General features: G+C 41.3%; 1 protein-coding gene across 1 annotated transcript in view; it reads left to right on the top strand.

Annotated features, from left to right (window-relative positions):
• The window catches only part of SPINT1 (serine peptidase inhibitor, Kunitz type 1), a 61276-nt gene that overhangs the window by 35554 nt on the left and 9810 nt on the right, over positions 1–15912 (top strand). Inside the window, exons 2-5 of the mRNA XM_061611412.1 lie at positions 5947–6098; positions 13081–13216; positions 14749–14919; positions 15803–15829. Of these exons, the coding sequence (XP_061467396.1) occupies positions 5947–6098; positions 13081–13216; positions 14749–14919; positions 15803–15829 (486 nt within the window). The remainder of the gene's footprint in view (positions 1–5946; positions 6099–13080; positions 13217–14748; positions 14920–15802; positions 15830–15912) is intronic.

Genomic DNA, 15912 nt, shown 5'->3' with positions numbered 1-15912 from the left:
TTGGGACTTGTGAGCCTACACAACAGCTTTGACTCATATTTTACAACTGAAAGTGTCCCAGGTCCATAGCCAGCCTCAATGTTTGGGTGGGGGGAGACTAAGCAAAGTAGAGGGATTTTTTTCTGTAATAAATTTATTTTTTAAAAATTTTTATGGGGGTAGGGTCCCCCCAGCCTCCCCTGGCTACAGGCCTAATGTCTCAATCTACTGTTAGGCAAATGCAGTATTTTCGCCTTCTATAGTTTAGTGTAGCCATGGATGTAAAGACTGGATAACAGGCAGAAGAATTTGGCATTATGTATTTGGGATATGTGAAAAGTGACCAGCAAATATAGGATCAGTGTTGAATTTTGGCCCTTAGCTTAGACCCAATGTAGTTAACTCAGCAATCACCAAGTGCAATTACACTTCACAGTTAGGTTTTGTGGTTGTAGTCTTGGACAGCATCCACACTACACCCTAAAAGAACATGGTCTTTCTCAAAGAATCCAGGAAACCGTAGTTAGTTAAGGGTACTGGGAGTTATAGCTCTCCGAGTGGTAAACTACAGTTCACAGGATTCTTTGAGGGAAGCCGTGTGCTTTAAATGTATGATGTAGGTGTGATCTTAACTGCAGCAAAGGATTGCTAAATATGATTCAGGTGGCCTATAAATGTGAACTATTAATTCCCAAATTTTTGAAATCATTTTCCATTTGGATGAATTGACTTCAGCAGCACTGAGCCCATATATAGTCATCCTCTCTGTGATGTAGTCCATCTCTTCATCTGCTGTTGTACATATTTATATGAGATGCCTGGGTAACTAGGAATTACATGCTAGCAATCCAAAATGAAGCTCCATGGTTACTCTTGCATCTTTTGGTGCCAATTATGGCGAGTGATGAGAGCTTTTCATCCTTGGCCCAGGGTCATTGCACTGTAGTTGATACTACTGCTAGATACAACTGCAAATAGTATTTCAGAAGAAAACTATAGTAGAATCGCACAACAGGGTTCTGCTTATCTGAAAGAATGTCTCCTCGCATATATTCTGTCCCCACCCTGATGCAATGAGAGACTCTCAGAAGGCTCTCGTGCGAGTGTTCCTGTGATCTGAAGTACAGCATATGGCCACGTTTTAGAGCCTTTTCAGTAGTTGTGGCCCCCGGTTTGAGGTTTCCTGTCCAGGGAAGGTTGCTTGGTATCCCACTGCTGGCTTTCAGGCACCAGGCAAACCTTTAAAAGAGCCTTTGATTAAATAGGAATGCAATCTTATGATGCTTGCTTGAGAGCAATCCCTGCTTCCGAGTAAATATGCATAGCATTTATTATTTCTAACATACCTCAATGTTTCTAGGTACTCCACAGAGATTTAAAAATTAGTTTGCTTTACAGCCAAACCCATGCAGTGGATCTTTTCCTCTTGCACAGTTGAATCTTTCAGCTGGAGTTGCGGCTTGGTGAAATTACATCCCCTTCACAGGACCATTTGTCCCCTGCAAAGGTGGGGGGCACTCTAAGGAGGAGGTGTAGATAAATTTCAACAGTGTGGACATGTGGCTCCGCCCTTTCAACAGCAGCAGCTCCAAGTGACAGCTTGGCTGTACAGCCCTTTTGAAAATCTAGCCAGAAAGTCCCTGGGAATGACCCATTGCTCCCAGGGGCATTCTGAACATTTATTTATTAATTTAAAATATTTCTATCCCACCCTTCTACCCTATAACAGGGCACTCAGGGTGGCTTACAAAAATAAAATCAAACATATACGTAATAAAAAATTAAAAGGTAAAATTACAAAAACATTAAAATAAATTAAAATGCATAAAATACAATTAAAATACATAAAATACAACACACATATACATATACATATACATATACATATAATACATATACATATACATATACATATACATATACATATATATATATATATATATACATATATATATATATATATATATGGATTGGTACTAAAGGGACTACAAAGGTAAAATTTAACGCAGAAGGCATAAAATTGGTGTCAGGCTCTACCTTCAGTCCCTCCCAAAGGGTCTCCGGAACAAGATTCTTTTCAGAAGTCTCAGAAAAACCAACAGGGAGGGAGCAGAGCAAACTTCTTCGGGTAGTGTATTCCAAAGCTTGGGGGCCACCACTGAAAAAGCTCTCTCCTGCGTGCCTGTCAATCTAACATCTTTCACTCCAGGCATGCAGAGGAGACCAGAAGATGATTTCAAACAGAATGGCAGCTGGGGTTGGAGTAGCAGCTCCAGTAGCAGCCAGGGCTGTGGAGTCGGTACGCCAAACCTTCGACTCTGACTCTTCTATTTTTCTAATGTCCAACTCCAACTCCACCCAAAATTGCTTTCAACTCCACAGCTCTGGAAAGGGCTGTAAATGTCTTTTTAAATTGGAAACTCTCATAGGAGCATCTTCAGCGCATATTCAGGCAGCGATAATCTTGGCATCACAGCATTTGTCTTCATCTGGGTCCTGTGTCATACACTGACACACAAAATGTTTTCCATCTTGAGTTATGGTGAAATGCTCAACTAAGCTGACTTCATGGGAAGCTTCTTTGACATTTTGAATTTATGTTTTAAAAAATTTGTCAATCAAAATTTATTTTGAAGTCGGAGTCGGTATGCTTCCGACTCTGACTCCACAGCCCTGGTAGCAGCAGATGCTGGTTTTGAATACAAGCTTGGCATTGTTATTTAAAAGGGGTGTGTGTAGGGGATGAACAACCACCCTAGGCCACATTGTTGATGTGTAAGTATATCCTCTTCCTCAAAGTCTGTTGTGACTACACCCTCTCCTTGTAAAGTGACAAAAAAAACCTAGTACTAAAATGCCAAGAACTAGTTTGATTTTTGTTCCTTGTCCCTATTTGTCTTTTTTATTCCGTATAGGATGTCTGTCTTTTTCTTTTGTCTTCTTTTGTTGTGAATTGCTCAGGGAGCCTGCCAATGGAGGACTATAATGTAATTTTAAAAAGTGAAATAAAAATTGTGTGTGTGTGTGTCATCGGCTTATGCTTCTGTGGCAACTTTGTGTCATAATCTCTTTTGGCTAACTGTTAATTTCAATTAAGTTTTAATTACATGTTTTTATTGATGATTTAAATATTTTTTGTGAACTGCTTAGAAACTTTATCACAATCAAATAGTATATAAATTTTGTTAAATAAAACTCATTTGTTAGATTGCTGTTGATGTGAGACTAACACCCTCTCAAATAAGAACTTTAAATTTATTGGAATTTAAGATGGCAGTAGAATATAAACCTTGCATGCCATTTTATGCTAATGTTTAAAACTATATCTTTGCCACTTTTTGAAGTTATATAAAGCAGCAGTCATTTATTCCTAGCAAACTGCTCATCATACATGGAGGGAGGCCTTGTGTGTTGCAAGGACTCCTGGCAGATTCAGTGAATCTTTTGAATACAGACACTTAGAATCTGTCTTTATGGACCCAGACTGGTTACCAAAGATCACAGGGGAGAGGCTGTCACTGGAGTGTTGTCTCCAAGTCTTAAAACTCTAGTTTTCCTCATTGGAGTGAATGGCAGCCATTTGTTTGCAGTTGTAAAAGTCAAGAAATGCTCTTGGGTACCCCACTGAAGTAGAGTACTAGCACCACTCCCTGCCCCATGTGACCCCCAGTTTTTGAAAATCAAACCTGCTCCTCTCTGCATAGCCCTTCTTTTTCATCTTAATCACTCCCATCCCAGATTGTTTTCTTGGATCACTCTAGAGCAGGGATGGATAACCTTTTGGGGGGCTGAGCGCCACATTAACCCACAGTCAACCTTCCAGGGGCCAAAGTGTAAAAGTGGGTGTGGTTCTCAAAGCTGCCTTCCAAAAGACTTTTCCATCAGCTATACTACTACATTTTAAAATACTTTTTATCAAACGTTATTAAATTAGTTAAGTTAAATTTAAAAACAAAATAAAAATGACAAGGGGGTTGTTTTGGAGGTCATAAAGTACCCTTTGGGAGGCCAGATGATCACTGTAGGTTAACCATCCTGCTCTAGAGGAGGACAGAATTTTTGCAAAATCTTCTGCAATTCAAATTCAGTTGGCAATAATATGTCTGGATTAATAGGAATATATATACATAATTATAAATATGAGTGTTCAGAAGTTTTCTGGAAAGATTAAGCACAGCAAAAATGAGGAAAACTTTAAAGAGGTCATGATGTAAACTTTTTGAAAGGACATTTCTCATATAGATTTTGTAACAGGAAGGTGCAAGGCAAATCAGCGTCAATTGTTTACCTGATTTGATGTGATTTCTTGTGACTTCTAGTGATGAGGTGGCTCAAAAGTAGAGTGCCTTGTGTGTTTTGTTCTTGAGGTTCCTCAAGGGATGACTCTCTCAATATTTGGAACATAAATTCAGTGTTTTAGGATCATTATCTTTCAGTGCTCTCTCATGAGTCATTTCTGTAACTAGGTCAGGTATCTACCGTATATTCCGGCGTATAAGACGACTGGGCGTATAAGACGACCCCCAACTTTGGAGAAGATTTTCCGTGGTTAAAAAGTCGTCTTATACGCCGGAATATACGGTATTTCTCTTTCCCTCTCCCTTGTTTCCTTCTCTTCCTGTCCTCAGAATTGCACTCATTCATAAGAATCCTTTCTACAGTTTATAAGTTCTTTTCAGCCGCACTGATTTACCTGCTCAAGAGAGAATTTTTAAAGGACTTCCACAACATGTGGGAAGCTAAACTTTACGTGTAGCATTCAACACTGGGCCTACTCAGAGTAGTTCCATTAAAGTTAGTGAGTGTGACTAACGTAGGTTCATTAATTTCAATGGGTCTACTCTGAGTAGGACTTGGTTGAATACAACCCTATGGGTATATATTCTATTGATACCCATATGTTCAACACTCCATGCTTACTAGTAAAATATGAAAATATGATGCTTTGATCTTGGGATATAAAAGACTCTAATAATACGTTCATCTTCTGGTGCATTTGCTGCAGTAAATCACAGTCTGCGTTGCTTCCGGTGTAGTCCATCCATCTCATGAGGAAGCACATGACTATCAGGCTGTCACTTTCAGCAGCTCCCACCCTGCTTTGCTGCCCAGTCAGCCAAGTTGCATGTCTCCCATTCTCTCCTTCCTCCCCATCTGACTGTGCTGTACTGTATTAAGCTGCAGTCATGGAGCCAAAAATAGGCTGCAGAAGTGCTGCTCTGCTTGGCCTCTTACTGTCCTTAAAACTGTCTTACCAAAAGTTGTCTACCACTTTGTTTCAATTTTCAATTAGACATTTTTTCAAACTTCTAATGTAGCATTTTAATCACTAGTAATACCTACCCTGACACCCATTTTTCTCTTACCCTGATGCATGTGGGGCAAGTGTGGCTGTCACTTCATCTTAGTCTTGTGCTTGTTCCTTCCATTTTACATTAAATTTTACTTTTGTAGTCCCTTTCGTACCAATCCATGTATATTTATTTATTAGATTTATTAGACGCCCATCTGGCAGGTTGACCCGCCACTCTGGGTGATGTACAGTAAGAAAATATATAGTACATTCAATATAAAAGCATATACAGAAAGGTTAAAGTGTGTGTATGTGTGTGTGTGGTATTTTATGTATTTTAATTGTATTCTATGTATTTTAATTTATTTTAATGTTTTTGTGATTTTACTGCTTACAATTTTATTATGTACATATCTGATTTTATTTTTGTAAGCCGCCTGGAGTGCCCTATTACAGGGTAGAAGGGCGGGATAGAAATATTTTAAATAAATAAATTAAAAGTTTCAGAATTGAATCCAAAAATTCTGTCATTCTTATTTAATCCTTTTGTTTTACAGCAAATTTTAAAAAATTATTCTGTTTTTATTATTATTTGTTACCAGGGTGCTGTATGTAGAACGGCAAGATATACAGTGAAAAAATAAATGCAAATGATGATGCTTTTCCCCCATCAGGTGATCAGCCACCTGTAGCCCGAGCTTGGATGGACATGAAAGTGCAGCCTAACACGCCAGTGACACTGAGGGGTACAGAAAGTGTTGATGACAAGGGTATTGTGACTTATGAATGGACACTTCTCAGTGGTGATGACTCAGTGGTGATGGAGGTAAGGCAGGACAATTTTTTAAATGTGGTTTGCTTGCATAACAGCTTTCAAGTCTTTACTTATGAGTACCATAGTGGCAGCATTCAGGCAACTGTATCTCTGCTTAACAAACTGAGAGATCAATAAGTGTTTTGCCTGCACTTGCAGCCTCTTCACTTCTCCCTTTGCATGAGCCACAACTGAACCAGGAAATCTCTTCATTAACTATTGTTTCCCATTTTATCTGAACCAGGAAACATGGTCTGAGGTTGCAGACTTGTTCTGAAGCTGCTGACTATAGTTTGAAAGAAACAGAAATCTATGGTTAACTAAGAAACTTTGTGGTTTGCGTGAAGGGAGGAGCAAAGGGACTGCATGCAGTGGCAAAAAACTGGTTCGTATCTTAAGTCAAGATATGACCATCCGAATTGAGCCAGTGAATTATTGTGTCATGATATCACCAGTATGGTTTGTTATTGATCAGCACTCTCCTCCTTTCTTTAAGCAAATTACTAGTAATGATATGCATAGGAGCAAGCTCTATGAGAATAGCCAGTAACTTTGCAATTGATGCTCTCTTATTCCTGTCCCCCTCTGACTGCTTTGCTTTCCCTTCCCAATAAATAACTTTTTCATACCCCTGCATTTGTTAATTGGTGGGTTCATTCATATTCTTAATGCTAAATGTTATAACATTGTCAAAATGTGAACAAAAATAAAAGGCAATGAGACTAAGAATCAGGGTTGTTAAGTCCAGGAACTGGCCTGGGGGCATATGGTTCTGCTAAGCTGGTCTGAGCCTGGTCAGTGCCTGGGTGAGAGATTGCCTCAGAGCCCTGTGCAAGCTGCTTTTGACAAGAAAGAGCTTGCAACATGTTATGCAAGTTTTATTATTTAAGGCCTGGCTCAATTTAAAGCTTGAACCTATCTTGGATTTGCATATTATAGGCTTGTGAGTCTGAGTTTCCACATGCCTGTTAAATGGTGGAATCCCTTGCTTGGTGCTGAGTAGATAAATCTAGTTTAGGCAGATTTCAGGAATGACTGCAAGGTAGGGCTCCAGCAGTTTGACACTCTAGTATGTTAGTATTTTAATAGCTTGTATTTTTGACTTTATTTTTTAACTGGCATTTCAGTATGGGTTTAATTATGTTTTAGCTTTTTAAATTATTAATGTATGTTTACATTGTTGGATTGTGGTTTTAATTGTATGAAATGCTTTTACCTGATGTACACCGCCCAGAGAGCTCCGGCTATGGGGCGGTATAAAAATTTAATTAATTAAATAAATAAATAAACTCTTGCCTTTCGACAGTCCTTAATGAGTTTAAAAGCAAGAGGTAGATCATCTACCACTATGACGGCTGGGTCAAACTGAGGAGATGAGCAGTGGACCACCTCTTCCCAGAAGCAGAGCTTGGAAAAGTTACTTTTTTGAACTACAACTCCCATCAGCCCCAGCCAGCATGGCCACTGGATTGGGCTGATGGGAGTTGTAGTTCAAAAAAGTAACTTTTCCAAGCTCTCCCCAGAAGCCAGGGCAAGGCAGAATCCTTTGCTACCCCTTGACTGGATGAATATCCTCATGCTTCTCAATAATATAATGCAGTGGTGTTTAAGCTGCCTCGAGGACAGGGCAGGTAGAAGTATCTGGGGAGCGGTTTTATTTGAGAATTACTGCCTTACCCTTCATGGGGGAGATGGGGGCTGGCAGCATCACATGCCTGTCCTGAGCATGGTGTGTACCTTCTGCTGGTGGAGAGAGAGTGCAATAGCCACATCGGTCCTGGCAATTGCCACCTCGTGTGTGAGAGAGGTAGTGGAAGGAACAAACACAGGGACAAATCCGCCACTGCTATGAGAAAAGCCCCATAGCTTAGTGGTAGAGCACATGCTTTGCATGTGTAACCTCTGCTTTGCTCTGCAAAGTGCTATATATATTCAGTAATAAGCAAAAAACCTTGTGGTTTATGAATGTACCTATAGCCTACATATATTTCTATCAAACTTTAAAAAGCAGGGAAATTGGGCAGCTCTAGTGAATGCACCAGGGGAGCAGGAGACCTGACCTCCTCTCTGAGATATTGGTACTGCCCTACAAATTTGTCAAAATGCAAACACAATTTGGGTTGGTCTTTCACAGTCCAGTCCACTTCCTGTGAAGCTTGAAAATTTTTAGTAACATGTGCCTCTGAGCATATAGTGAGTAGTGGCAACACCTGCCATCTCCAAAGATGGAAAATTACATTTTTGTAAGTTTGCTGGTGGTGTTCTTACTTTGCTTCTTTTCTGTGTTACTACTGTTTCTACGGAGAATATAACCTAGAAAATTATATTATTCATCCAATTTATTTTTATTAATTTCAAAGCCTTTTTATTGGTCAATGCCATATGATGATGAAGACAGCCTTTTGTGTTTCAAACTGGAGGTTATGCTCTATTTCTATTTTGCGTGCATTAACAGTTGAATCTGAAACTGCAGTTTGATGTAAAATCAGACTGATTACAATATGTTGCTACTTCAGGAATAACTCTAGCTGTTGGAAAAAACAAACTTTCCCCTGCCCAAGATGCATGTTTTCAGCTTGCTATGCTTAAACTACTCCACTTAAGGAAAGGTGGGCATGGTCAATTAACAATATAGAGCACACCTAGAATTTAGCTAGAATATATTTCACCTCTCACTGTTTTATCGTGTGCAAACTGAGACACTCCTCATGTCCATTGGAAACTATTCTGCAGTCAGTGCCCTTATTCCACAATTGTTTTTGGAGCTTTTTTTTAGTGTTGCAAAGTGTTGCTGTACTTCACATATTCACAGAAACAGAAGCAAAAGAAAATGATTGACTATAGGAAACTTCACTAAAATTGCGAAGTAAATCAACCCATTTAAAGTGACTGAACTATATCAACTGTTTCAATGTCATTGCTTCCTTCCTGCTAAAACAAGATCAGCACAGCACATTTCTTTCTGTTATTTGGGCTAATTGCAGATGTTGCCACCACTCACCATATGCTCAGAGGCACATGTTACCAAATTATTTCATGTTCCACAGGAAGTGGATTGGACTGTGAAAGACCAACCCAAATTGTGTTTGCATTTTCACACATTTGTAGGGCAGTACAGTATCTCAGAGAGGTGGTCAGGTCTCTGCTCCCCTGGTGCATTCACTATAGCTGTCCAATTTCTCTGCTTTTTAAAGTTTGATGGAAAGATCTATGGGGCTATAGGTACATTCATAAACCGCAAAGTTTTTTTGCCTATTAGTGAATTTCTCTGCTTTTTAATCTGGGAGGTAAGAAATGGGATCCTGTGCAAGTTTACTGAGAATGGATTGATCATTTGCATGCTTGAGTTCAGTGAGATTTACTCCCCTGCAAGTGAAACTGACCACAGGGGATGGGTAGAGGGGGAGGGGAAAAGGCAGGAGGGGGAGGGGGAGGAGGAGAGCAGGTTTGATCATTTGCATGTGTTGAGTTCAGTGGGATTTACTGCCATGCAATCATGGCTAGGATAGGTAAAACTAACGATGGGGGAGGGGAGAGTAGAGGGAAGGAGGATGGGGGATAGGTAAAACTGACCATGGGGAGGTAATCCTAGAGTAGGCAGGAGAGGAGGAAGAAGGAAGAGCGGAGGAGAGGAAGAGAAAGGAGAGGGGAAGGGTGGGAAAGGCCGGTCTGATCATTTGCATGCTTATTGAGTTCAGTGGGATTTACTCCTGTGCAATCATGGCTAGGATAGGTAAAACTGACCATGGGGGAGGCGGAGGGGGAGGAGAGAGTAGGAGGAAGGAGGGAGAGGGGAGCAGGGGGAGGGGAAAGGAGGGGATTGGAAGGGGAAGGGAAGGGACACAAGGGAGGTGATGGGAGGGAGGAGGAGGAGTAGAGGGCAGGTTTAATCATTTGCATGCTTTTGAGTTCAATGGGATTTACTCCTGTGCAATCATGCTTAGGATAGGTGAAACTGACCTGGGGGAGGGGCAAGGAGGGCAGGAATGGGAGGGAAGGGAGGGGGAGGGGAGGAGATTGGATGGGTGGGCACTGGGCAGAGGTGAAGCCCATTTCCAAAAGGAAAATATTGTGAACAGTACCATTCTTTTTCAGGGTTTCCCCCACCTTCTTATTCTACAGCAGGCACATGTAGCCTCCTACCCACATTTAAACCAAAGCTGTCCCTGGCCACATCCACACTAGACCTTGATTTCACTTTAGGCAGTCTTCTCCCAAAGAATCCTGGGAAGTGTAGTTAGTGAAGGGTGCTGTTGCTAGGGGAGGCCCTGTTCCCCTCACAGAGCTTCAGTCAGAACGGCTGACTGTTAAACCACTCTGGCAACTGGAGCTCTGTCAGGGGAATAGGAGTTTCCTCTCAGCACTCTTCACAAACTACACTTCCCAGAATTCTTTGGGGGAAGCCGTAACTGTCCAAAGTGAAATAAAGGTCTGGTGTGGGTGTGGCCCCCTGATTAGCCAAGCAGCTGTGAGTTTGGCTTTTCAAACACTGACAGTTGGTTCTTACTGAGCATGCCCGGCCTTATCATCGAGTTCAATGCAAAATTTATTAAATTAATTAAAAATCAGCCAGGCATTTTTTTAAACTTTTAAACTGCAGATGATGAAGGTCAGAGTATGGGGCAAGGTCAGTAATAGGAGTACAGGTACTCTGTGAACATGGCTGATTTTTAATTAATTTCAACAAGGTATGAGAACTCTGACAGAAAAGTCCAAAAGGGGTCTGTTTTTTCTCTCTCTTTTTACACTTTGAACTCTCGATTCTGACTGTTTTGTGTATCATCATGAAAATTTAGAGGGTTGTTAAGCAAGCTTTTCTGAGTTCAAGACTATAAGTTTTGTAAGGTTTTGTTTTGAAACGAGCTTATGGGAAGCATCAGAATGGCATGGGGGTTATTTTCAATTTAATGTTGCGGAATGCAAAAAATCCATGCTGACTATAGTGGCTGTATAATTAATGGTGCTGGTTTAGAAACAAAATTCAGGAGGGAGGGATGGAGAAGTGTCACACCTAAACACGGAGCAAGTAACATGTGTAGTGCACTTCCTATATTCCTGTAACACATCAGTTATAAGAGAAATATCCAGTGCTTTGTTTGTGATAGAACTAACCAGTTTGCAGTACCACCTCCTCTTTCTTTTCTTTTGCTGCCCAAGGCAACCATTTTGTGCTGGCACTCTCAGTGCTTTTATCAAAGTATGAGTACTGGCACCTCCTTTTTTACAAAAAAAGAAAACACTGGAAGTATCACTCCTTCAACTCATGATGGACTACAATCTCTCTGCTACTTCTTGTATCATGACAGAGAGAGAGTGGGGGGAGAGAGAAGAGGGAGGGAGACTAGAAGGTGACAACTTTCCCTTACTACCACAGTCATGAGGGCAGATGTAGTATCCTCAGTGCCTGAGGAAATTGTAGTTCGTGGGACTCATCTGTCAACTTTATTAAGCCCAGTGCCTTTTCTTCCTGTCCTAAATGGTTATATAATGCCATTTACATGCTCCAGCAGTGGTTACAGCATCCACGTTGTGCACAAGAGTGAATATGAAACCCTGATTTTCTGTTGGGCACAGGTGAGATGCCATAATGTATAGAGCCATTGTGGTATCTGGGTCTCTTAAAACCTTACATGGTTTAAGCCTTGGTGTGTGTTTTTCAAAACCAATATGAGCCTTTGGGCAACTTGATACAAATGTATGGCTTTTAAAAACACACCCACACTGCTTTAGATGCCGTGTAAGAACTGGGTTTTTAGCATATCGTTTTTTCATCTAATACCAACCTTGGGTAATCTCGTGCCAATCAGTTTGGCAGTGAAATGAGGCCACTTAGAAATATGGTGGTGGTTTCTGAGTACATAGAGAATTCCCCAAGTCTGCCAAAGTATATTCATTTTAAAATTAAAAGAAACCCCACAATGAACACAACAAGAAACTGTGCTCGCTGGCTTCCAGGCCTTATGGAGTGTTGAGGGCAGTTGAGCCAAGAATGTGGAGAATGTCTGGAGGAGGCAACAGGGAACTATTTGAGCCCCTAACACAATATAGCAGCATTTCTCAACCTTTGGGTCCCCAGATGTTGCTGGACTGCTGGTCATGATTCCTGACCATTGGCCATGCTGGCTGGGGCTGGTGGGAGTTGTAGTCTAGCAACATCTAGGAACCCAAAGGTTGGGAAAGGCTGCAGTATAGTATCCAGATCAGGGGGATATATGTCTTAAAAGCTCCCTTCCTTATGATACCCAGCACAGATAGTGAACCTGTGGCCATCCTGATGATGATGAGCACCAACACCCATCAGCTCCAACCAGCATGACCAATGATCAGGGGTGATGGGAGCTGTAGTCCAACAACATATGTAAGGCCATAGGTTTGCCACCTCTGCTATACAGAAGTTTGAGGAGGGGAGAGGGAAGGACCTTTTCCATTCTCCAACCCATTCACCCCCTCTTTTACATAGCAGTTCCAGCATCCTGAATCCAAGCTCGTTGTACAATATAGCACATTCAGGGCACAGTAGGGGAATGTTTCAGGAGGATGGGAAAGGGGCGGAGGCATCTTCTCCTTCTCTTCCCCTCCCCCATTTTTCCAACTCCCTGTGCAAGCCCTGAACAGAATTACAACTCTCCTGTTCCAGGCTGGCCAGAGCCCTGAACAGGAGCACTTCTAATAAGAGCCAAGGATAGGTAATAGAAAGAGTCCATACTAGGGCACTATCTTTATTGGGCCAACTCAAATGTCACACAATCGTGTGCAAACATTAGAGTTCTCTGGACCTTATTATGAAAAACACAAGTTGTGTGTGCAAGGAGAAAGAAGAGATTTGGCTGGCATTCAAGCCATCCAGGTCTGCATGCATCTGGTAAGAGTCTGGTAATAAATAAGGATCATCTTGAATTAAGATGAGGGAACGTTGAAGCTCTTGTTGTAGCATATGTTGTCCTGCCTTCTAAAAGGACCTCCCTTTTCCTTTTTTTACATGTGGCATTTTCAGAAAGGGGCAGATCATGTGGTAGTCACCAACTTGCAGGAAGGGAGTTACCTCTTCCAACTAACTGTGACAGATACCGCTGGACAGAAGGACTCTACCAACATCACTCTCACTGTACTGAATCATGAGCAGACGACAGGTGGGTCATTCCTAGCTGCACCTTTCAAAGGGAGAAGGTAGAGCTGATAACCTGGTTTATATTGGTCCTCTTGAACACATTGGGGAACAGTGTTATGTACAGGGGTGATAACAAGAGAGAGAATGTCGTTGAAGGAACATGGCACCATTCTGCTGTTGAGTCTGAAGATCTTCTGTCCTTTGAAAAGTTCTGTAAGGCAAACACTACATGACATGACTGAATCTGAATGATACTGTCCCCTTTCCTGTTAAATGCCAACTGCAACCGATAAAGTGGAGGATCTTGCAACCCAGTGACATCACATCATCATGTTTTGCCTTAATAAACATTATGGGGTAGTGAAGAGGAGACTACATGGGGCCAATGCATTGGTAGCAGCCACTCACAGGTGGAAACTCATTTGATGGCCTGTGAGTGACTGCCAAAGGCCTCAGTGCTACCTCAATGTGAGTTTGCCTTCCAGGAAAGTGTTCAACCATGTTAAGGGATTGTTGGGAGAGGCCATATTTTCTCCTGCCCCTGCATCAGATCCATAAGATGTCTGTGTGGGCATTCTACTTTTGAAATGGTCAGATAGAAATGGTGTCTGAGCGCAGGGGTCTTAATAAGACAGCACAAGCGCAGATACTTCTTGAAAGTTCTGTTTCTCCAAACTGTCACCATTAAAAAAAAAAAAACTCCCTTGGTCTATTTCCTGGAGAACATTATTTTTATTGTCTTTTATTATTCATTGTTATATTCATTTATTATATATACTTTAAGTAGATGATGCTTGCATTGCTGAGCACAATCTTCCCACAGTCTTTCCTCCACCCTCAGGGATAGGCCGGGTTCAGAGCAACTCTACAGAGAATGTCTTTCCTGGGGTCTCAGTTTTCTGTTGAGGCCTTTTTATGCGTAGCTGGACTGGAAGCAGCAATGTGTTTATGTTAATGTTCTCCAGGCAGAGTATTCAACCAGCTAGTCTGTAAAGGGCATTTGCCCTGGTGTAAGATGCATGGGCATATGGCTACCACATTTGACTCAATTCCTTAATGTCATGGCACAAACTTTACCTGGCCTCAAACCAGGTGCCAGCCTTTGCCCCAATTGATGGGAAAAGGGGGCCTAACATACCAAGTTGTGGAATCTGAAGATCAGATGTGGAACAATCCTTGTTGCTCATTTTACATTACACTTTCAAATATCTTATCACAACCCAATCTTGACCACCTCTTTGGGCACTGTCTCCAGTAAAAGCTACATTTTTGTCACTACTTAGTCAAGCGTCAGGAAGAACATTCTCCAGCCATTGGTATGGCTTGATTGAGAACTGACTTGCTCATTTCAGGACATCTCTCGAGACCACAAAGCCTGCTAAATTAGTGTCTTGTTAGTGGAAAGCTCAATCTTACCTGAATGGACTCTTCCCTTACGTGCCCCCTCCTTCCCGGTATCTTCCAACTAGCAATATTGTAAGATCAGGGGGAATAAGCTAAACCTAATGTTTGCCTTCTCTGACATGGATTGTGTTGGTTTTGTGTTTCTTCTAGAGCACTGCTTGGCTCCTTATAAGGTGGGACGTTGCCGGGGTTCCTTTCCTCGCTGGTACTACAATCCAGCAACTCAGCAGTGTCAGGAATTCATATTTGGTGGCTGCAAACCCAACAAAAACAATTACTTACGAGAAGAGGAATGTAAACTTGCCTGCAAGAATGTCCAAGGTTGGTGTGTTCTTTGAGTAAACCCCCTATTTCTGGATTTCAGAGATTTCAAGTGATGAAACATTTGTCACTTGGTAGATGCCATTAATAATTCTTCAAAGAGGTGGAGAATGGACCAGTCTACCAATTCTTGATGTGATGTGCTTGACCTTTGAGAGGCTGTTTCTGAATCTCTCCCGTACATTTGGAAATAATAAATTGCATTGGGGGTTTTCTAGCATCTTCCTTGCTAAACTGCATATAAATTGTGGCAGTTCCTGCCGAGCATTTATCTTAAAGATTGATAGGAACTGGATATTATAGATAAACAACACGAGTTTTTCCTGTCTGTGTACTCAGAGCTGCTCGTAGCATGCAAGAAAAGCATTTAATTAAAAACCGAACAAGACCCTAAATAATTCACCTTCAATTTTGTGGTCAAATCACCTGCACAATTATTTCAGGATGTAACCACAGAATGCTGGGTCTTGCAATACAGAACTCAAATGTTATTTTCTGCCCTCTGGCTTAGTACAACTGAATCTTTCTTAATAGCTTTAAATTCAATCAATTCTGGTCTCTTTAGCATGTGACATTTTATTCTAAGCTAAAAGTTAGCTGGGTCATGGAACCAGGAAGGACTGACAGGTGTTTCACTAATTCTGGGAGAGTGGTGTTACATCAGTAAACATCTTTTTCTCCTCTGCCCCGCCAGTAGCGTAGAACTGGAAGTGAATTGTGTGTATGCCTATATTTAAAAGTGAAAAAAGTTTTAAAAGTTGATAAAGTCTTTTTGTAGGGAATTTTTAGATGAGATCCAATGATTAGGAAACTGAATGCCTGAAACGTATGTTTGAAAGAACAATAAACTCACTCCTAATTTTTTCTCTCTCTCTTTTTCCAGGTGCTGTTGAAAAACGACAAGAGCCAGGTAAGCAATTCAGTGGCCTGGGTCACACAGCACACTAAGCCATACCTTGGCTTAGCAAGGCCACCCAAATTTGCAGGCTCCCC

This window comes from Rhineura floridana, chromosome 2 (assembly GCF_030035675.1).
Source record: "Rhineura floridana isolate rRhiFlo1 chromosome 2, rRhiFlo1.hap2, whole genome shotgun sequence".
Classification (NCBI taxonomy): domain Eukaryota; kingdom Metazoa; phylum Chordata; class Lepidosauria; order Squamata; family Rhineuridae; genus Rhineura; species Rhineura floridana.
Note: the sequence above shows the minus strand (reverse complement) of the source record. Positions and strands in the feature narration are given on the sequence as shown.